The sequence below is a fragment of the Oncorhynchus nerka genome, linkage group LG17 (genome assembly GCF_034236695.1).
Source record: "Oncorhynchus nerka isolate Pitt River linkage group LG17, Oner_Uvic_2.0, whole genome shotgun sequence".
Classification (NCBI taxonomy): Eukaryota; Metazoa; Chordata; class Actinopteri; order Salmoniformes; family Salmonidae; genus Oncorhynchus; species Oncorhynchus nerka.
This window is the reverse complement of record NC_088412.1, coordinates 27,438,750-27,463,024: the sequence shown is the minus strand read 5'-3', so window position 1 is coordinate 27,463,024 and position 24,275 is coordinate 27,438,750. Positions and strand designations below refer to the sequence as shown.

Here is a 24,275-nt window from a genome sequence, read left to right as displayed (position 1 = left end):
TTTCGTTGCAGGCCGTGTCAGTGGCACTGTATTGTCCTCAAAGCGGGCAAAAAGTTATTTAGTCTGCCTGGGAGCAAGACATCCTGGTCCGTGACTGGGCTGGGTTTCTTCTTGTAGTCCGTGATTGACTGTAGACCCTGCCACATGCCTCTTGTGTCTGAGCCATTGAATTGAGATTCCACTTTGTCTCTGTACTGACGCTTAGCTTGTTTAATAGCCTTGCGGAGGGAATAGCTGCATTGTTTATATTCGGACATGTTACCAGACACCTTGCCCTGATTAAAAGCAGTGGTTCGCGCTTTCAGTTTCACGCGAATGCTGCCATCAATCCACGGTTTCTGGTTTGGGAATGTTTTTATCGTTGCTATGGGAACGACATCTTCGACGCACGTTCTAATGAACTCGCACACCGAATCAGCGTATTCGTCAATATTTTCATCTGACGCAATACGAAACATGTCCCAGTCCACGTGATGGAAGCAGTCTTGGAGTGTGGAGTCAGCTTGGTCTGACCAGCGTTGGACAGACCTCAGCGTGGGAGCCTCTTGTTTAAGTTTCTGCCTGTAGGCAGGGATCAACAAAATGGAGTCGTGGTCAGCTTTTCCGAAAGGGGGCGGGGCAGGGCCTTATATGCGTCGCGGAAGTTAGAGTAACAATGATCCAAGGTTTTACCACCCCTGGTTGCGCAATCGATATGCTGATAAAATTTAGGGAGTCTTGTTTTCAGATTAGCTTTGTTAAAATCCCCAGCTACAATGAATGCAGCCTCCGGATAAATGGTTTCCAGTTTGCAAAGAGTTAAATAAAGTTCGTTCAGAGCCATCGATGTGTCTGCTTGGGGGATATATACGGCTGTGATTATAATCGAAGAGAATTCTCTTGGAAGATAATGCGGTCTACATTTGATTGTGAGGAATTCTAAATCAGGTGAACAGAAGGATTTGAGTTCCTGTATGTTTCCTTCATCACACCATGTCTCGTTAGTCATGAGGAATACGCCCCGCCGCTCTTCTTACCAGAAAGATGTTTGTTTCTGTCGGCGCGATGCGTGGAGAAACCCGTTGGCTGCACCGCATCGGATAGCGTCTTCCCAGTAAGCCATGTTTCCGTGAAGCAGAGAACATTGCAGTCTCTGATGTCCCTCTGGAATGCTACCCTTGCTCGGATTTCATCAACCTTGTTGTCAAGAGACTGGACATTGGCAAGAAGAATGCTGGGGAGTGGTGCGCGATGTGCCCTTGTCCGGAGTCTGACCAGAAGACCGCTACGTTTCCCTCTTTTTCGGAGTCGTTTTCTTGGGTCGCTGCATGCGATCCATTCCGTTGTCCTGTTTGTAAGGCAGAACACAGGATCCGCGTCGCGGAAAACATATTCTTGGTCGTACTGATGGTGAGTTGACGCTGATCTTATATTCAGTAGTTCTTCTCGACTGTATGTAATGAAACCTAAGATGACCTGGGGTACTAATGTAAGAAATAACACGTAAAAAAACAAAAAACTGCATAGTTTCCTAGGAACGCGAAGCGAGGCGGCCATCTCTGTCGGCGCTCATTACCTGTATAAAAGACACCTGTCCACACACTCAAACAAACAGACTCCAACCTCTCCACAATGGCCAAGACCAGAGAGCTGTGTAAGGACATCAGGGATAAAATTGTAGACCTGCACAAGGCTGGGATGGGCTACAGGACAATAGGCAAGCAGCTTGGTGAGAGGCAACAACTGTTGGCGCAATTATTAGAAAATGGAAGAAGTTCAAGATGACGGTCAATCATCCTCAGTCTGGGGCTTCATGCAAGATCTCACCTTGTGGGGCATCAATGATCACGAGGAAGGTGAGGGATCAGCCCAGAACTACACGGCAGGACCTGGTCAATGACCTGAAGAGAGCTGGGATCACAGTCTCGAAGAAAACCATTAGTGACACACTGCGCCGTCATGGATTAAAATCCTGCAGTGCACGCAAGGTCCCCCTGCTCAAGCCAGCGCATGTCCAGGCCCGTCTGAAGTTTGCCAATAATCATCTGGATGATCCAGAGGAGGAATGGGAGAAGGTCATGTGGTCTGATGAGACAAAATAGAGCTTTTTGGTCTAAACTCCACTCGCCGTGTTTGGAGGAAGAAGAAGGATGAGTACAACCCCAAGAACACACATCCCAACCGTGAAGCATGGAGGTGGAAACATCATTCTTTGGGGATGCTTTACTGCAAAGGGGACAGGACGACTGCACCGTATTGAGGGGAGGATGGATGGGGCCATGTATCGCGAGATCTTGGCCAACAACCTCCTTCCCTCAGTAAGAGCATTGAAGATGGGTCGTGGCTGGGTCTTCCAGCATGACAACGACCCGAAACACACAGCCAGGGCAACTAAGGAGTGGCTCTGTAAGAAGCATCTCCTGGAGTGGTCTAGCCAGTCTCCAGACCTGAACTCAATAGAAAATATTTGGAGGGAGCTGAAAGTCCGTATTGCACAGCGATAGCCCCGAAACCTGAAGGATCTGGAGAAGGTCTGTATGGAGGAGTGGGCCAAAATCCCTGCTGCAGTGTGTGCAAACCTGGTCAAGAACTACAGGAAACGTATGATCTCTGTAATTGCAAACAAAGGTTTCTGTACCAAATATTAAGTTGAGAACTTGTTCTCAACTAGCCTACCTGGTTAAATAAAGGTGAAATAAAAAATAAATAAATAAAAAAGTTCTGCTTTTCTGATGTATCAAATACTTCTGTCATGCAATAAAATGCAAATGAATTACTTAAAAATTATACAATGTGATTTTCTGGATTTTTGTTTTAGATTCCGTCTCTCACAGTTGAAGTGTACCTATGATTTTTTTAAATACAGACCTCTACATGCTTTGTAAGTGGGAAAACCTGCAAAATCGGCAGTGTATCAAATACTTCTTCTCCCCACTGTATGTTTTCAATAGACTAAATCTAGTTTACATGTTGTAAACAGCCTAAGTCAACCCAGTCTATTTTGCCCCATAGTTGCGCACACATCAGTTTTGTTGCTAAACAACCAACCCATCTATAGTAATACAGAGCCAATAAAGCAAAATCCAGTATGTTTTCTGTGTGAGCTTTTGTGCATGTAAATGACTTATTACCAATGATACATAAATCATTGGAGAGCATCTTGCAGAATATCCAGTGTGTTAAATAATATATTTTCAGTCATGTAATATTATAGGCACTCACAAATACATAATTGACCTGTGAAGCAAAACCCAGGAGATGATTAGCTCATTATTACCTCACTCCTGTTTCTCCCTCTGGATGATGAGTAAGAGACAGGCTTCCTTAACTTGATATTGTGGTGTGGTAATGATGTGGCAAGCTGGCTAGAGACTGGTGCGTGGGGGAGACTGGTGCGTGGGGGAGAGATTGGGGGAGGCAGGGTGATGACTCACAGTAGGGGGGAAGTTCTCCTAGAGAGAGAGAGAGAGACAGGGGAGAGATAGAGAGAGAGAGTTGACTCGCCCTCCTCCCCCTCTGTCTCCCTCCACCTCTCCCAGTCCTGACCCTGGTAAGCGGGTGTCAGACGGAATGGTCCTGGAGGACATCAGCAAGGACAATGAATACCTGAGCAGGGACGGAAGCAGACGGTTTAAATAGCTCCCTGCTGATTTCCCTTACCTCATCTGGACAGGGACAGGGTCCACCAGGGTCAATAATAACTGACATCTGTTCCATAATCAGATGATGATATTGCTGCATGCATTTACTCCCCCTGTGGATGTACCTGCAAGATTTGCCTCCATAATATTATTTCCTTGCTAATATAACCTTACCATTTCGTGCTATTTTAGTTTAATTGATAACTTGGAAGGGATGGGATGTGAATATTATAATATTGACCTTACATGAATCTGAAATGAGCTACAAAATGGTGGATGGATCTCTCACATGATAATCATCAGCAAATATGAAAAGTACATTTGGGGGAAATATTGTAAATGGGTTTTGGTAGCTTGTGCATGAATATTTAATGTAGTCATAAAAGTTAGGTTTAGTAAATTAATGGTTTTGCTAACGGCTGCGGTCTCTCCCTAGATTATTGCTGTGGAGGGAGTGTCTCCCCTCCTCGCCTGTCTGCAGGCCTGCTTTGTTAATTACAGCCGTGCTGTTCCTCACCTGCACTACATTACACCTACATTGGACAGGGGGAGAATCAGACAGATCAAATTAATGACTTTTGGAAGGTGGAAGGAAAGTTTCAGGTGTCCGTTTTTATTTGCTGATGCTTGTGGTGAATCCTGATCAACAAAACAGGGTGAAATAAGCCAATCACTCAATCAAGCCAGTCTATAATTGTTTAACCAGTAGATGGAATAGAGTGTGTAGTATAGAGCCACAGGTTACTTCAACTTGCAACATCATTCTGTAACCTGTGGCTCTATACCACAAACTCTATTCCATCTACTGGTTAAACAATTATAGACTGGCTTGATTGAGTGATTGGCTTATTTCACTGTGTTTTGTTGATCAGGATTCACCACAAGCATCAGCAAATAAAAACAGACAACTGAAACTTTCCTTCCAACAGTCATTCATTTGATCATGACAATCCTAATTTACCGATGTCAACCTGTCCTGAGCATGTCCTCTTAGTCCTTTAAACATGATCTTGTGTTTGTTTGCTGTAGTGTGACACTGGTACTTTTAGAATGAACACTGGGGGTTTAGGTGTTACCATGACAGCTGGATAGGTGCATTGGCAACCTACGGTCGGTTCCCAGCCTCAAAGCCCTTTAACCTGTTCCACCCACTAAGTTTAGACTCAGGCTGGGCCACAGGGAATTATCAGCACTGTCAACCTTGACGTACATATAAAAGACATCACGCTGCTTGTTTAGCGAGTACCACTTCCTCCCGATTCAGCCCATCCCTGGCGCGAACTCAGGACCTCTGCCTTGCTAGCACACGTGACCGCCCTCCTGAAGCATCTTACCAGTCGGCGCCAGGCAAAAAGCTAGATATTCGCTGGCACAGGTGGGGACATTTCAGACTAAGGAGTAAGTTTCACACATCCCCATTATGCTACACACACACAAGCACACACACACACACACACACACACACACACACACACACACACACACACACACACACACACACACACACACACTGACACAGTATCATTCTATATCAGGCCCTGGTTAAGCCCTGTGACAGCCTGGGGGCACTGGACACCCACTCTACATGGTGGTTGGGCTGGCCAAGTATGTATTGGGTGGTGTGATTCCACAGCTCTTGGCTGAGTTTGATAAAGATTAATACAATCCTATTTTCTGCCCAGGATTGCCTTTCCTAATGTGATTCCTCTCTCTCTCTCTCTCTCTCTCTCTCTCTCTCTCTCTCTTCCTGGGAAACACTAAGCACCTTATCCATGTAAGGAGTGACAATGAGAGAGTGAGGCAAGCAGTGTTAGTGTGCTGTAATACTCTAATTCACTGTAGATTAATTATCTCAGGATAAACAGCGTCAGGGTACAGGACTGGGCCAGGCTGAAACACAGTATGGCAAATCCTCCTCCACTCCTCTCCAGGCTGGCCAGCGGCACACAGTAGCCCTGTGTCATGGACTGGCTGGTTAGAGAGACGTACCAGTACCAATCAAAAGTTTGGACACACCTACTCATTCAAGGGTTTTTCTTTATTTTTACTATTTTCTACATTCTAGAATATCAAATCAAATTTATTTATATAGCCCTTCTTACATCAGCTGATATCTCAAAGTGCTGTACAGAAACCCGGCCTAAATCCCCAAACAGCAAGCAATGCAGAAGCACGTTGGCTAGGAAAAACTCCCTAGAAAAGCCAAAACCTAGGAAGAAACCTAGAGAGGAACCAGGCTATGAGGGGTGGCCAGTCCTCTTCTGGCTGTACCGGGTGGAGATTATAACAGAACATGGACAAGATGTTCAAATGTTCAGAAATGACCAGCTTGGTCAAATAATAATAATCACAGTAGTTGTCGAGGGTGCAACAGGTCAGCACCTCAGGAGTAAATGTCAGTTGGCTTTTCATAGCCGATCATTGAGAGTATCTCTACCGCTCCTGCTGTCTCTAGAGAGTTGAAAGCAGCAAATCTGAGACAGGTAGCACGTCTGGTGAACAGGTCAGGGTTCCATAGCCGCAGGCAGAACAGTTGAAACTGGAGCAGCAGCACGGCCAGGTGGACTGGGGACACCAAGGAGTCATCATGCTAGGTAGTCCTGAGGCATGGTCTTAGGGCTCAGGTTCTCCGAGAGAGAGAAAGGAAGAAGGAGAGAAAGAGAGAGAGAATTAGAGATAGCATTCTTAGATTCACACAGGACACCGGATAAGACAGGAGAAATACTCCAGATATAACAGACTAACCCTTGCCCCCGACACATAAACTACTGCTGGAGGCTGAGACAGGGGGGGTCAGGAGACACTGTGGCCCCGTCCGATGAGACCCCCAGACAGGGCCAAACAGGCAAGATACAACCCCACCCTCTTTGTCAAAGCACAGCCCCCACACCATTAGAGGGATATCTTCAACCACCAACTTACCATCCTGAGACAAGGCCGAGTATAGCCCACAAAGATCTCCGCCACGGCACAACCCAAGGGGGGGCGCCAACCCAGACAGGAAGACCACGTCAGTGACTCAACCCACTCAAGTCACGCACCCCTCCTAGGGACGGCATGGAAGAGCACCAGTAGGACAGTAACTCAGCCCCTGTAATAGGGTTAGAGGCAGAGAATCCCAGTGGAGAGAGGGGAACCTGCCAGGCAGAGACAGCAAGGGCAGTTTGTTGCTCCAGTGCCTTTCTGTTCACCTTCACACTCCTGGGCCAGACTACACTCTGTTGTTGTCTGTGTCACACTGCTTTGCTTTATGTTGGCCAGGTCGCAATTGTAAATTAGGACTTTTTCTCAACTAACCTACCGGGTTAAATAAAGGTGAAATGTATATATATATGTTTTAATCATAGGACCTACTGAAGAGATGAGTCTTCAATAAAGACTTAAAGGTTGAGCCCGAGTCTGCGTCTCTCACATGGGTAGGCAGACCATTCCATAAAAATGTAGCTCTATAGGAGAAAGCCCTGCCTCCAGCTGTTTGCTTTGAAATTCCAGGGACAATAAGGAGGCCTGCGTCTTGTGACTGTAGCGTACGTGTAGGTATGTACGGCAGGACCAAATCGGAAAGATAGGTAGGAGCAAGCCCATGTAATGCTTTGTAGGTTAGCAGTAAAACCTTGAAATCAGCCCTTGCCTTAACAGGAAGCCAGTGTAGGGAGGCTAGCACTGGAGTAATATGATCAGATTTTTTGGTCCTAGTCAGGATTCTAGCAGCCGTATGTAGCACTAACTGAAGTATATGTAGTGCTTTATCCGGGTAGCCGGAAAGTAGAGCATTGCAGTAGTCTAACCTAGAAGTGACAAAAGCATGGATTCATTTTTCTGCATCATTTTTGGACAGAAACTTTCTGATTTTTGCAATGTTACGGAGATGGAAAAAAGCTGTCCTTGAAACAGTCTTGATATGTTCGTCAAAAGAGAGATCAGGGTCCAGAGTAACACCGAGGTCGTTCACAGTTTTATTTGAGACGACTGTACAATCAAGATTAATTGTCAGATTCAACAGAAGATCTCTCTGTTTCTTGGGACCTAGAACAAGCATCTCTGTTTTGTCCGAGTTTAAAAGTAGAAAGTTTGCAGCCATCCACTTCCTTATGTCTGAAACACAGGCTTCCAGCGATGGCAATTTTGTGGCTTCACCATGTTTCATCGAAATGTACAGCTGTGTGTCATCCGCATAGCAGTGAAAGTTAACATTATGTTTTCGAATGACATCCCCAAGAGGTAAAATATATAGTGAAAACAATAGTGGTCTTAAACGGAACCTTGATGAACATCAAAATTTACAGTTGATTTGTAAGAGGACAAACCATCCACAGAGATAAACGGACATCTTTCCGACAGATAAGATTTAAACCAGGCCAGAACTTGTCCGTGTAGACCAATTTGGGTTTACAATCTCTCCAAAAGAATGTGGTGATCGATGGTATCAAAAGCAGCACTAAGGTCTAGGAGCATGAAGACAGATGCAGAGCGTTGGTCTGATACCATTAAAAGGACATTTACCACCTTCACAAGTGCAGTCTCAGTGCTATGATGGGGTCTAAAACCAGACTGAAGCATTTCATATACATTGTTTGTCTTCAGGAAGGCAGTGAGTTGTTGCGCAACAGCTTTTTCTAAAATGTTTGAGAGGAATGGGAGATTTGATATAGGCCGATAGTTTTTTATATTTTCTGGCTTAAGGTTTGGCTTTTCCAAGAGAGGCTTTATTACTGCCACTTTTAGTGAGTTCAGTACATATCCGGTGGATAGAGAGCCGTTTATTATGTTCAACATAGGAGGGCCAAGCACAGGAAGCAGCTCTTTCAGTAGTTTAGTTGGAATAGGGTCCAGTATGCAGCTTGAAGGTTTAGAGGCCATGATTATTTTCATCATTGTGTCAAGAGATATAGTACTAAAACACTTGAGTGTCTCCCCTGATCCTAGGTCCTGACAGAATTGTGCAGACTCAGGACAGCCTGGCTTGGAGGAATACGCAGATTTAAAGAGAAGTCCGTAATTTGCTTTCTAGTTAGCTTTGTGACAGTATCAAAAATACATTTTGGATTGTTCTTATTTTCCTCAATTAAGTTGGAAAAATAGGATGATGGAGCAGCAGTGAGGGCTCTTCGATACTGCACGGTACGGTCTTTCCAAGCTAGTTGGAAGACTTCCAGTTTCGTGTAATAGTGAAGACATCAAAACTATGATTAAACACATATGGAATCATGTAAGTTGTTATACAAATCAAAAAATATTTTATATTTGAGATTCTTCAAAGTAGACAAAATTTGTCTTGATAACAGCTTTGCACACTCTTGGCATTTTCTCAAACAGCTTCATGAGGTAGTCACCTGGAGTGCATTTAAATGAACAGGTGTGCCTTGTTAAAAGTTAATTTGTGGAATTTCTTTCCTTCTTATTTCATTTGAGCCAATCATTTGTGTTGTGACAAGGTAGGGGTGGTATACAGAAAATAGCCCTATTTGGTAAAATACCCAAGTCCATATTATGGCAAGAACAGCTAAAAAAATGACAGTCCATCATTACTTTATGACATGGTCAGTCAATGCGTAGAATTTCAAGAACTTTGTAGTGCAGTCGCAAAAACCATCAAGCGCTATGATGAAACTGGCTCTCATGAGGACCGCCACAGGAAAAGGAGAGGATAAGTTCATTAGAGTTACCAGCCTCAGAAATTGCAGCCCAAATAAATGCTTCACAAAGTTCAAGTAACAGACACATCTCAACATCAATTGTTCAGAGGAGACTGCGTGAATCAGGCCTTCATGGTCGATTTGCTGCAAAGAAACCAATATTAAAGACCACAATAATAAGAGACTTGCTTGGACCAAGAAACAGGAGCAGTGGACATTAGACCTGTGGAAATCTGTCCTTTGAGATTTTTGGTTCCAACCGCCGTGTCTTTGTGAGACGCAGAGTAGGTGAGTGGACGATCTCCGCATGTGTGGGTTCCCACCGTGAAGAATGGAGGAGGAGGTGTGATGGTGTGGGGTGCTTTGCTGGTGAAACTGTCAGTGATTTCTTTAGAATTCAAGGCACACTTAACCAGCATGACTACCATAACATTCTGCAGTAATATGCCATCCCCCCTGGCTTTCACTTAGTGGGACTATCATTTGTTTTTCAATAGGACAATGACCCAAAACACACCTCCAGGCTGTGTAGGGCTATTTGACCAAGAAGGAGAGTGATGGTGCTTCCTCAGATGACCTGGCCTCCATCACCCAACCTCAACCTAATTGAGATGGTTTGGAATGAGTTGGACCGCAGAGTGAAGGAAAAGCAGCCAACAAGTGCTCAGCATATGTTGGAACTTCTTCAAGACTGTTGGAAAAGCATTCCAGGTGAAGCTGGTTGAGAGAATGCCTAGCGTGTGCAAAGCTCACCAAGGCAAAAGGTGGCTACTATGAAGAATCTCAAATATAACATATATTTTGATTTGTTTAACACTTTTTTGGTTACTACATGATTCCATATGTGTTATTTCATAGTTGTGATGTCTTCACTATTATTCTACAATGTAGAAAATAGTTAAAAAAATTAAGAATCCTTGAATGAGTAGGTCTGTCCAAACATTTGACTGGTACTGTATATGTCAGGTCAATGTTATTTTATTTAGAGATATCATGAATGGGCGTTCACACCTGTATGCATATGATTTCTAATCCCTTTATTTCACAAAACTGAGTATTCAGGCAACACCAGAATGAATTGTCATGTGAAATGTTGATGGAATGTTATTAATTATTTTGTACAGGGGAAATGTCTTCATGTACACAATGCTCTCTGAATGCTGTAGAGGTCTGTTTGAATGTGCTGTGTCGAATGTTTTGAAGGGAACTTTGATTTTAATAACTTGGACATACTCCACTGATTTTAATCACCCAGCCAGCCTTTCCCAAAGAGAGTGTATCTTGGCAATAGAGAAGCATTGTTTTCATTCTCTTTCTATGGTTTTTCGCTCTTCACACTTTCACTTGCAGAATAACAGAGTACCACTAGAGGGCGGTACAAATGTCTAAATAAGAATTCTGGTTGAATACCAGTGCCTGTTGGTCAAAACAAAATCAGAGAGGTAATTTATAAATTGAGTGGATGGTAGAATCATTCCAAAAGACCTTTAAGAAAGAAATCAATCAATGGCCAAAAACATAAACTTTGAATTTGATGTAATAATTTCAATAGTGTGTTATGCGACTGTGATATGTCGTTGTCTTACCTACCTTAGTTGAATGCACTGGCTAAGAGTCTCTGCTAAATGACATGTACATGTAAATGATATTGATTAGTGTGGGGTTTCCATATCAACTAATGGTGAGTCAACAGCCTATACAGGTGGTTTATTGGGGCTAGTTGCTCTCATGCTGTCACAGTGACCTCTGCTGCCTACCACTCTGTGCTTCCTGCTCTCTCTACTCCACAACACTCACTCATCTGCAATGTTTTAAGAGCAGTTAGAGTATCTGAGAGGATTTTTACATTAAGATTCTTGAATCCTAATGGATTGGGCTTCAACCTCCTGATTGCACTCACATCGATTATAGTCTGTGACCCAGCAGGTGAACCTGCAATATCATCAGCCTTCCATTGGGAAACGCCCAAAAAATATGCAGCATCGGTGGAATACACATTCACGAATACACACACACACACACACATGTACGCACATGAGCTGGTACCTTAGGGACACACAGTGTAAGAGAGGGAGAAGGTGTTGATTAATGCAGTACTCAGGAGCCTGCAGCCTTGGCAGAGGGTTTAAGAGAGTGGGGAGCTAGCAACTCTTTCGGGCCCCCTCTCCAAACTAGAGACATGAAGTGTAAAATTGGGCACTTTCTCAAACACACTCCGTCACACAGTCTTTCTCAAACACACTCCGTCACACAGTCTTTCTCAAACACACTCCGTCACACAGTCTTTCTCAAACACATTCCGACACACAGTCTTTAGCATGAGTGGAGAAGGAAGACACATTCCTGCTGGCTGTAATAGAGACAACACAGAGAACAAATGTTGTTGCCTTGTGCAAAATGAATAAACTGACACCGATATTTTTAAGGCTGAGATATACTGTGCCATCTTGTGCTTTTCCAGTCTTAAATAGTGGTTTCATACCTCATTTACATAATGTACATATTATGCATAGTCTGGGGCAGCAGGCACCCTAGCGGTTAAGCGTGTTGGGCCAGTAACTGAAAGGTTGCTGGTTCGAATCCCCAAGCCGACTTGGAGGGGAATCTGACGATGTGCCCTTGAGCAACGCATTTAACCCTAATTCCTCCTGTAAGTCGCTCTGGATAAGAGTGTCTGCTAAATGACTAAAATGTAGATGTAGTCTGATCTGCAAAAGAATGGCGTGATAGTAATATGACGTTATTTCTTTTGGAGAGATTTTGAGTTGACATTTTCGCCCTAAGCCCTTTTGAATATCTCTGACCATGCTTCTATTTTTATTTCCCTTACAGCAACAGCGACGTCTAGATCTCCTAACCATCACCAGCCCTGGTGAGTGCCCACTGTCTACTAACTAACTGTTCTGATGCTGATGGGATGTGAGTGAGTAAGTGTAGACACTGGACAAAAACAACCTCTGTTCTCAGAGATGATAGTCACTACTAGCAAACAGTACACATGTAGGGATAAAAGTTCACTGGATAACTCAGCAGTACAGGATCAGTTACCAGTCAACCTGGTGTCATAATTATACCACACTGATACCGCACACTCACAGTCACTTTCAACTTTGAAAATGTCTGCACAATGATATAGCAATGTGAATGAAGACATCAAAATATCTATTATGTTTATTTTTGTTTAATTTGATTTGATGAGCGTAGCTCCTGCCCATTATTTTCATATTATATGGTATTATGAAACAGCATGTGTGTGATGCTCAGCGGAACTGCAATGTGTTTTGTGATCTGGAGCTCCCCAGTTGGACTGGTGCTGCTGTAAAGAGTCTTTGCTCGGGAAGGGGAACTCAATGTCTTGGAAAAGCAGCTGGGTGATGGAGCAAATTGCAGAGATGGCAAGAGGAAACAGATGGGTACGCCAGAATGGATACAGTGCCCATATGTCTAAAGGATCTGGATGGTCTAATATGCTTTGATTAAAATAATGTTTATGTGAGACACGTGGAGCCTGCTAATTTCCCAGATTTATTTTGCATTTGTTTCCCGAGCCCAGACAAGAATATCTCTGACCTTGACATCTCTGGAAAGGGCAAATAGACACTCAGAAAGAGAGAGAGGGCAACATTTAGCGTTGTACCTCAAATCAGGTTCTTTGTCTCTTTTTTTAAGTGACAACCATTCTGCTCAATGCACTGGCCAGTTTGGTTATTTTCCTGGTTTTGCATTTGATTCAGTTTGTATTATCTGACTATACTATACTGTATTCCTGTCAGACATATTGTATGGTGCACTGTGCCACAATTTACAGTCGGTGAACAATAAGGAATCAAATGAAATAAAGCATTGTTCACTCCCCCCACTTGTGGCACTTCACTGGGCGCTGGCAATCTGTGAGAAGGTTATTATGCCCGTTGAATGGAAAACAGCCTGTGCTTTTAGATGAACGAGGCTGGTAGAGAGGCAACAACAGGAAGACACTCTCTCCCCTTCTGCCTAAAGATTAAAATAGACTATTTTCCTGTCACCACTCTCTTCTTTGTCCTCTCTCCTACCCCCCTATATTTTCTCTCCCTCCCTTTCTGTCCTCTCTCCAACCCATCTCTCCTCTTTCTTTTACGTACAGTCGGGATGTGGGGGTGCAGGGGGTGTGAGGACACTAATAATACTAAGTGGGTGCTACAGCCGTGGCTGTGGGGGTCTGAGAGAGGTGCAGAGGAGAGGCCCCCATGCAGCTCACTGAGAGATGGTGTATGTAGGAGGGCTCCAGGATGCTTCGTAGATCAGAATCAACCATCCCAGCCCCTGTTTCCATCCAGGGGCCCTCATTAGCCCCTCTATCTGAAGTGCATTTCACCCACAACCTCGGTATTCCCTATTTAATTGGACACTTGAGCGGAGCATTGCGCATCTGGCTCTATTGAAGTCTGACATTTAAGACTGCTGACCTTTCCAGGCCCTCCACAACTAAATAATGATTAGCCCTGGCCATTGTTCCACCACAATCGTACACACACACACAGTGGTGTGCACAGGAAAAGAGGAAAGGTGCTGAACTAAACACCTGCAGTATCTAGCAGTCTCTGACCAAAATACACACTGTACGTCCAGAAACCTTTATTCACACAAATGCTGGGGGAAGAGGCTTCAGGTGTTCACAATAGAAAGATTGGGTGCAGACATTCTATTGTCAATCTATTGATCTGAATGCCCTTTCCATTTCTGTGGACATCTTACAATAGTGTGTCGATCTAAATTAACTTTGCTTGATGGTGTTTAGTCCCTTTTTTCCTCATATGCTCTGTGCATTACAGGGTGTTAAAAAGGTCAATTACATTCATGAGCTTTGGATAGATGTGCGAGGCATCGGAGCAGCAGAAAGATAATAGGCAACCTTCAGATCTCTAATGGTGTGGTCATTTCTCTTCAGTCTCTGTCTTCACGGTCTCTAGGGCTGTGGGACTCCACTCGCTCTGGGCTCTGATAGTAAAGAGGGCCTCAGATACTATATAGCTCTCTCTCTCTCTCTCTCTCTCTCTCTCTTTCTCTCTCGCTCAATACCTTTCAGTTCCTCTTCATTTATCTCTATCTCACAATTACCACGCATGCCTCGATCAAAACAAAGGCCTCACAAACAAATTAGCCCGAGGTAAGGTGGGCTGTTTGTGGGGAGAGATATTGACAGGTTCCGTCACACGTCTTATGCATGATGTGACAGTCAATATGTTTTGCCCAATGTTGTATTGTCCTTCAGTTTTCATTTACATATATACCACAATATTTTTCAAAATGTGTATCTCCGTTTCTCAAACACATGCCACTCCAAGTTAGAGAACTGGAGTCTGGAGTAGACTAGATGTAGGCCTATACAGAAAGCCATTCATTCCTTGTGAAAAGCTGAAACTGAAAGAGCCCATTTGTGCATTTGTATTTCCACTGGCATCGCAGTATTTCATGCCAGAGGTCTAAGAGGCTGAGGTCTGAGAGGCTGCACGTAATTTTTTTGCTTTCTGTCCCATGTGGCAGAGGGATGCTTTTCATGGTGCCATGCTGGGTAAGTCTGCTGGTTTGATAAACACTGGAGAGAGGCCCAGAGCCTGGCTACTGGCTATGCTCCCCAGGCCAGGCCTAGACTTTGTGTGTGGATCGGACTGGGGCTCCAGCCAGCAGGGCAGCAGGACAGCTGCACAGGCCTGCACTCAATACCTGGGCTCTAAAGCTGGAGCTGGGCTCGAGCAGAGAGATGTGTCTTTAATGGAGCACAAGGACTTGGCGCCTTGCTGAGAGAGAGGGACATTATTTATAAAACACTATCAGGGCTTTGTATAATCAAGCAGCTGTGAAAACAACACTTCCTAATATTGCCCTATTTATATTCTTTCTCCGTGAATTTGCATATTTTATCTCCCTGCACTTCATTATAGGGGACTTATACAACACAAACAAAGAGAGGGATGAGCAGAGGAGGGAGGGGGGATCTCTCTTCTCTGGCCGCCTTATATTGACTATTTTCCAGTAGATTTTTTCGAAACCCTCTCAGAAGCGTGGCTAAAAAAGCAAGCTGATGAATTGAGAATGAGTGTGATAATTCAGCAGGCACATATGAGGGGGCTAGGGAGTGGGGTGGCACAATAGGGAAAAATATTTAGAAAATATGCATCCCTAAACCAGTATTTAAAGGCCCAGTGCAGTCAAACACATGATTTTCCTGTGTTTATATATATATTTGCACAATATGAGGTGGGAATAATACTGTCAAAATGTGAAAATGATGATAATGCCTTTTTAGTGTAAGAGCTGTTTGACAAGACTGCCTGAAATTTCAGCCTGTTTTGGTTGGATGGAGTTTTGGACTTCCATGGTGACATCACCATGTGGTAAATTAGTTAATAGACCAATAAGAAAGAGTTCAAAACTTCTCTGCCAATAACTGAACATTTTCAGTTTCCCCCTCTACACTCAGACCACTCCAAGACAATCCTAGCTAAATTCTTGCTTGAGAAATTACCCTTTGCTAAGAAGCTATTTTTGTTTCTTTTTGAAAATTTAATTGAAAATAATCACAGTAAGGTACTTAATTGTTACCCAGAAATGATTTGATATCCAGATACAAACGGCTGCATTGAACCTTTAAAACATGTATCTTGCCTACCCACATGCTTTTTGACTACTTATGCCTAGAGTCAATATCTCCTGCCTTGCAAATACAACAATTTCACGCACTCTTCACATAATCAGCCCTGGGTTTCGTGTTTGGCATGTTGGAAAACGTAAACAACATTTTCACAGCCTCTTTCTCCAACAGGGAAGACAGCTGTGATTATTTCTTTGTCATCAGAGCCACCACTGTTGTTGAGCACTGCTGTGTAGCAATTCCTTATAGAAAAAAAAGATTGGATTTTTGTTCCTGGGTGCCTTTTGTATCTCCAGTAAGGAAGTGTATAATAGAGGTTGATGCCGTGGTGTCTGTGCTGTGTGGATTGAGTTGGTGGGGGCTGGTGTGTGTGTGTGTGTGTGTGTGGAGTTGTCTGTTTCTCAGAGCCAGTGCAAAAACCATAGCACCCATTGAACAGCAGCAGTCTCTGCTCTGCAACCTGCTCAGGTACAGTGTTGATATGGTAACCTGTTGGCTAGGCAGCCTTGTTTGCATGTTTACTTCAGCCTTTTTTCATTCTCTTACTTGCCAGTGGCGTCCTGTGTTGGCTCAATAAGGAGCAGCTAGCTGTCAGGATGTATCTGCCGCGCAGCACTTGGTTATCAGATCATGTCTCTCCATGTTCCCTTTCACCTCAGACATTTTCGTGTTCTAACAGCTCAAGATGAGCTGTGTTTTCACTGTGTCATATTAGCTTGCCTCCATTTTCTGGATGTGAAAGGAGATGTTTGATGCAACTCCACTGTGTCACAATCAAAAGGGAATCTTGCTCCGTTTGCTCATTTTGAAGGGGCCCTTCTATCTGTTGTGAAATGTACGCCGAGTCTACAAAACATTAGGAACACCTTAATATTGCGTTGCACCCCCTTTTGCTCTCAGAACAGCCTCAATTCGTCAGGGCACAAACTCTACAAGATGTCGAAAGCATTCCACAGGGATGCTGGCCCATGTAGACTCCAATGCTCCCACAGCTGTGTCAAGTTGGCTGGTTGTCTTTTGGGTGGTGGACCATTCTTGATACATGCGGGAAGCTGTTGAGCGTGGAAAAACCCAGCAGCGTTGCAGTTCTTGACACACTCAAACTGCCGCCTGGCACCATACCCTGTTTAACGGCACGTAAAACTTTTGTCTTGCACATTCACCCTCTGAATGTCTTACATACACAATCCATGTCTCAAGGCTTAAAAACATGCCTCCTCCCCTTCATCTACACTGATTGAAGTGGATTTAACAAGTGACATCAATAAGGGATCATAACTTTCACCTGGATTCATCTGGTCAGTCTATGTCAGGGAAAGATGAGGTGTTCCTAATGTTTGTACACTTACAGTGCCTTGCGAAAGTATTCGGCCCCCTTGAACTTTGCGACCTTTTGCCACATTTCAGGCTTCAAACATAAAGATATAAAACTGTATTTTTTTGTGAAGAATCAACAACAAGTGGGACACAATCATGAAGTGGAACAACATTTATTGGATATTTCAAACTTTTTTAACAAATCAAAAACTGAAAAATTGGGCGTGCAAAATTATTCAGCCCCTTTACTTTCAGTGCAGCAAACTCTCTCCAGAAGTTCAGTGAGGATCTCTGAATGACCCAATGTTGACCTAAATGACTAATGATGATAAATACAATCCACCTGTGTGTAATCAAGTCTCCGTATAAATGCACCTGCACTGTGATAGTCTCAGAGGTCCGTTAAAAGCGCAGAGAGCATCATGAAGAACAAGGAACACACCAGGCAGGTCCGAGATACTGTTGTGAAGAAGTTTAAAGCCGGATTTGGATACAAAAAGATTTCCCAGGCTTTTCCCAGGAGCACTGTGCAAGCGATAATATTGAAATGGAAGGAGTATCAGACCACTGCAAATCTACCAAGACCTGGCCGTCCCTCTAAACTTTCAGCTCATACAAGGAGAAGACTGATCAGAGATGCAGCCAAGAGGCCCATGATCACTCTGGATGAACTGCAGAGATCTACAGCTGAGGTGGGAGACTCTGTCCATAGGACAACAATCAGTTGTATATTGCACAAATCTGGCCTTTATGGAAGAGTGGCAAGAAGAAAGCCATTTCTTAAAGATATCCATAAAAAGTGTTGTTTAAAGTTTGCCACAAGCCACCTGGGAGACACACCAAACATGTGGAAGAAGGTGCTCTGGTCAGATGAAACCAAAATGGAACTTTTTGGCAGCAATGCAAAACGTTATGTTTGGCGTAAAAGCAACACAGCGCATCACCCTGAACACACCATCCCCACTGTCAAACATGGTGGTGGCAGCATCATGGTTTGGGCCTGCTTTTCTTCAGCAGGGACAGGGAAGATGGTTAAAATTGATGGGAAGATGGATGAAGCCAAATACAGGACCATTCTGGAAGAAAACCTGATGGAGTCTGCAAAAGACCTGAGACTGGGACGGAGATTTATCTTCCAACAAGACAATGATCCAAACATAAAGCAAAATCTACAATGGAATGGTTCAAAAATAAACATATCCAGGTGTTAGAATGGCCAAGTCAAAGTCCAGACCTGAATCCAATCGAGAATCTGTGGAAAGAACTGAAAACTGCTGTTCACAAATGCTCTCCATCCAACCTCACTGAGCTCGAGCTGTTTTGCAAGGAGGAATGGGAAAAAAATTCAGTCTCTCAATGTGCAAAACTGATAGAGACATACCCCAAGCGACTTACAGCTGTAATCGCAGCAAAAGGTGGCGCTACAAAGTATTAACTTAAGGGGGCTGAATAATTTTGCACGCCCAATTTTTCAGTTTTTGATTTGTTAAAAAAGTTTGAAATATCCAATAAATGTCGTTCCACTTCATGATTGTGTCCCACTTGTTGTTGATTCTTCACAAAGAAATACAGTTTTATATCTTTATGTTTGAAGCCTGAAATGTGGCAAAAGGTCGCAAAGTTCAAGGGGGCCGAATACTTTCGCAAGGCACTATAGTGTACCGCCTCTTTGCTTATTTTGGGGGGAGGGGGGGGGTGTTTCACTGTGGACCTTTTGATTCTCAACTTTACCCTGTGAAACGAAGCAGGGTGCAAAACATAGTGTGGCACAAAATGGTGTTATTACTCTGATTGAAAATCGACCAAGCCGTTAAACAAATGTGTGTATCCATCGCAAATAACTTGTTTTCATTTTGAATCCCAAGAACTTAGATCCCCCCCCTCTTAAGTTGTGGGTGGCAAACACAAATTAATTGTATTGTATGAATACATATTTCTAGAAAAAGAAAACAGCAAGAATCAAAAACATGGCTTAGTTGTTTGGACTTAATTCAACAACTCAGCTGTGGTATCTCATTAGCTTCAAATACATTTTGTGCTCCAATTATAGGCCTTCAAACTGATGCTGAGAAGGTGTTTGTGAGGTGGAGATGACCCTGAGTGTCTATGACTTGTAGGTTTGGCTTCAGGATCCTGCTGGATGGCTAAAGGCACAGTTCCTCCTCATGTGCCGCTTGTCCCTCAGCGGGCTAACTGCTGTTTGGGCATGGGTTTATCTACTATTATCTGTCAAACATCACACACCTGCTAGCGACGCTGGCCTCTGGTGCAATCCCATAGGCAACGTGCTGTCAACACCAACACCTACAATGTGTCACTTGCTGCCTCCATTTGTGGCAGCTCCAGGGGCTGTGGGGATAACCATTAAGCCCTATTCCCTATGACCAAAGCCTCCCAAACAGCTATGTGTATAGTAAGCTGACAGTTTGTGGATTTGGAAAAATAGAAATATGATAGATTAAAATACACCCGAATAAGTTACTTTGTATTAGATATTTGCTGTCCATTGTTTGTCATATTGACTTGTTTACCTCAGTGAAAATATTTGAAATATTCATGATACACTTCACAGTACCAGTCAAAAGTTTGGACACACCTACTCATTCAAGGGTTTTTCTTTATTTTTACTATATTTTTTACTATTTTCTACATCATCAAAACTAAGAAATAACACATATGAAATCATGTAGTAACCAAAAAAGTGTTAAATAAATCAAAATATATTTTAGATTTTAGATTCTTCAAAGTAGCCATCCTTTTCTTCATTGACAGATTTGCACACTCTTAGCATTCTCTCAATCAGCTTCATGAGGAATGCTTTTCCAACCGTCTTGAAGGAGTTCCCACATATGCTGAACACTTGTTGGTTGCTTTTCCTTCACTCTGCGGTCCAACTCATCCCAAACCATCTCAATAGGATTGAGGTCAGGTGATTGTGGAGGCCAGGTCATCTGATGCAGCACCGTCACTCTCCTTCTTGGTCAAATAGCCCTTACACAGCCTGGAGGTGTGTTTTGGGTTATTGTCCTGTTGAAAAAGAAATGATAGTCCCACTAAGCGCAAACCAGATGGGATGGCGTAACGCTGCAGAATCTTGTAGTAGCCATGCTGATAAAGTGTGCCTTGAATTCTAAATACAGCACAGACAGTGTCACCAGCAAAGCACCCCCACAACCATCACACATCCTCCATGCTTCACGGTGGGAACCACACATGCAGAGATCATCCGTTCACCTACTCTGCATCTCACAAAGACACAGCGATTGGAACCAAAAATCTCAAATCTGGACTAATCAGATCAAAGGACAGATTTCCACCTGTCTAATGTTCATTGCTCGTGTTTCTTGGTCCAAGCAAGTCTCTTCTTCTTATTGGTGTCCTTTAGTGTTGGTTTCTTTGTAGCAATTCGACCATGAAGGCCTGATTCACGCAGTCTCAATCTGAACCATTGATGTTAAGATGTGTCTGTTACTTGAGCTCTGTGAAGCATTTATTTGGGCTGCATTCTGAGGTGCAGTTAACTCTAATGAACTTATCCTCTGCAACAGAGGTAAGTCTGGGTCTTCCTTTTCTGTGGCGGTCCTCATGAGAACCAGTTTCATCATAGCACTTGATGGTTTTTGCGACTGCACTTTAAGAAACTCTGAAAGTTCCTGGCCCACAACAAGGAGTAGCTAGAGTGCGATGGGACAAGGCAATCCTGGCCAGTCAAACTTTCTCCTAACCTAGACGACGCTGGGCCAATTGTGCGCCGCCTCATGGGTCTCCCGGTCACGGCCAGCTGTGACACGGCCTGAGATCGAACCCAGGTCTGTAGTGACGCCTTAAACACTGCGATGCAGTGCCTTAGACCGCTGCGTCACTCAGGAGGCCCCCCAGTAGACAAATCTGGGTTTGGCGGATGCCAGGAGAACGCTACCTGCCCGAATGCATAGTGCCAACTGTAAAGTTTGTTGGAGGAGGAATATTGGTCTGGGGATGTTTTTCATGGTTCGGGCTAGGCCCCTTAGCTCCAATGAAAGGAAATCTTAACGCTACAGCATACAATGACATTCTAGACGATTCTGGCCTTCCAACTTGGGGCAACAGTTTGGGGAAGGTCTTTTCTTGTTTCAGCATGACAATGCCCCTGTTTACAAAGTGAGGTCCATACAGAAATAGTTTGTCGAGATCGGTGTGGAAGAACTTGACTGGCCTGTACAGAGCCCTGACCTCAACCCCATCGAACACCTTTACGATGAATTGGAACACCGATTGTGAGCCAAGCCTAATTGCCCAACATCAATGCCCGACCTCACTAATGCTCTTGTGGCTGAATGGAAACAAGTCCTTGCAGTAATGTTCCAACATCTAGTGCAAAGTCTTCCCAGAAGATTCGGGGCTGTTATAGCAGCAAAGATGGGACCAACTCCATATTAATGCCCATGATTTTGGAATGAGATGTTCGACGAGCTGTTGTCCACATACTTTTGGTCATTTAGCGTATATGCAGCAAATGGCCAACGACTTTCAGCTAAATAACTGTAGTGTCAATTCTTTATAGTGTTTCTGTCCATACTAATACAGCTTTGAGAATTGATATTACGAGATTGCAGAATATAGCCCCATGACCCTCGCCAATCAATACAAAATTCCCTGGAGGAAGAGTGGCCCTAATGAGCTGAATTGACCGGCACTGAAATATGATCACTATTTCTGCAGCAGTCTTTTGTTCTTTTAAGAAAATATAAATTGACTCTAGTGTATCAATGAGAATACACTGCAGGATGGCGGGGGGAGCGATGATACCTCTTTAAATATTTAATGAAGGAGTTACACAATAAAGTTTGTTCATGCTCTTTCTGTCAGTTTGGAAGTCTGACTACTTCATGGTCACCTAGTTTTTAACGAAATGTTCATTAACAGGCAAAATAAAGGAACTCTACTAAGACACAACTCCCCCCCCCAAAATAAAAGCATTATTTTTATGTAAATAGTCCTTTGAAAAATATACTCTCCCATGTTTTAAAAAGCCTGTCTTGGATTTACTACCATACCCTCATTTCCTGTGAGTGTTACCCTTAAACAAATGATCTTAAGGCATACTTCTAATAGTTGTCCAATTGATCCTGCTGTCCCTGCTGTACTCTCATATGCTTGGCCAAGGGCATGGCATTCTGCATGCCACCCTGCTGCCATCAGCCCTGGCCAGCCGTCAGACACACCTGTGCTTGCGTCTGTCCATCGCACAGATTGGCACAGGTTCTTTGTTTTGATTGGCTGTGCGCTTATGCTAATAATACCTAATGTCACAGCGTTTCCACCAAAATCCCACATCCACTTGAAAACCCCGTCCAACACACAGGCATGGAGGCACTAAAGACCTGCTGTGATCATAATGCGAAGCCCGTTTAAATTCCAGTCACAACGAGATGACGTCCGTCTCAGCAGTCTAATTCCATCATCAACATCATTACTGCTATTATCCCATGTCTATTTTTAATACGGGGTAATGTATCACCAATAAAGATAAATGAGGGAGGCAGCGAGGAGGTAATTGGCAGGACATGATGTCTGACTCTGCACTGACTAAAGTCTACAGTGCCAACTGCTCCCAAAGCTTCAGGAAAAGGTATCCTTTATGTGGCCTAAGTGCTCTTTTAATAGCGTTTGTCCTCATTGTATTACATTCTAACTGTTCTATAAATGTGTGTTTAACATGTTGCTTTCATGTATTTAAGGGTGGGGAAAACTTCATAGTTGTAATGGTTTTAACTATATCTATTCTCATTCCATAGTATATAGTGTGCAGATCTGTTACGCTACATGCTGGGGTCAGGTTGCTTGAGGTAGGATAGGGGAAGTTCAGTCTTAAGCCTGAGACACTTCAAGACAACAGCTCCTGGAATTGAGCGGTATTATTGTGCCAGACATGGGCTTGAGGACCTAGCAATTAAACAGTAGATTAGATTAACAGTAATCCTTCATTGGAGATGAGAAACTGCTGAAATCTCTTGTCTACCAGTGAGACTCACTGGTCTTGTTTATTAAAGTGTTCTTTGTCTTACTATTTCAGAATTTCAGAGAATTGTTGTCTATTTTATTTATCCTGGTAAAATGACTGAGAACACATTCAAATTTACAGCAACAACCTGGGGAATAGTTACAGGGGAATGAATGAGCCAATTGGAAGCTTGGAAGCTGGGGGATCATTAAGTGGCCATGGTGGTATGAGGGCCAGATTGGGAATTTAGCCAGGACACCATCAGGGTTAACACCCCTACTCTTACGATAAGTGCCATGGGATCTTTAGTGACTACAGAGAGTCAGTACACCTGTTTAACGTCCCATCCAAAAGACAGCACCATACACAGGGAAATGTCCCCAATCACTGCCTTGGGGCATTATTTTTAGACCAGAGGAGAGAGTGCCTCCTACTGGCCCTCCAACACCACTTCCAGCAGCATCTGGTCTCCAATCCAGGGACCAACCCTGCTCAGTGTCAGTGGGATGCAGGGTGGTATGCTGCTGGCAGTGATTGACAAACTGATACACAACAAAGGTTCCTATGAATATTAGCATTGCAGTATTTTGCACAACCCCAGAGATAAAAGCAGTTACCATATTGGAATAGGAGATCAAGTTCTATTACAATAATTGAAATAGCCATCCAGATACCTGTCCTCATTCTCTGTCTGAGAACTCTCCACTGGACCAGCATATCTCTCACAACCCTCAACCAGGGATAACTCACACTAACATAACAGCAACCTATGCCTCAAGCCTTGATGTCTGATCTGAATTTTTTTTAAATGCAATGAAATTACAGACGAGAACAGCGTCCAAGTTCTGCATGAGTTACTTTTCGATTACGACTGGCGAAGCAGAAAAACATTGTTAGTGCCATTTATCGACTATGCTACTCTCTATTAAAATACAAGTGGAGAAATCCATCCCATTGTGTAACAACCGGACTATTTTACAATAGCAAACAGTTCCCTTTCTGTCAGATGGACTTCGTCATCTAGTGTAAAAAAAAAGGGAAAGATTAAAAGGTACACCAGGCAACACATTGACTGAGACACACTTGTA

The 24,275-nt window shown here is 43.5% G+C and overlaps 1 protein-coding gene across 1 annotated transcript in view; it reads left to right on the top strand.

The window, feature by feature from the left end:
- Positions 1 to 13,057, top strand: part of agbl4 (AGBL carboxypeptidase 4) — a 348,562-nt gene extending 335,505 nt beyond the window's left edge. Inside the window, exons 6-7 of the mRNA XM_065003097.1 lie at positions 12,089 to 12,128; positions 12,551 to 13,057. Of these exons, the coding sequence (XP_064859169.1) occupies positions 12,089 to 12,128; positions 12,551 to 12,732 (222 nt within the window). The 3' untranslated portion in view covers positions 12,733 to 13,057. The remainder of the gene's footprint in view (positions 1 to 12,088; positions 12,129 to 12,550) is intronic.
- Positions 13,058 to 24,275: the final 11,218 nt, after the last annotated feature.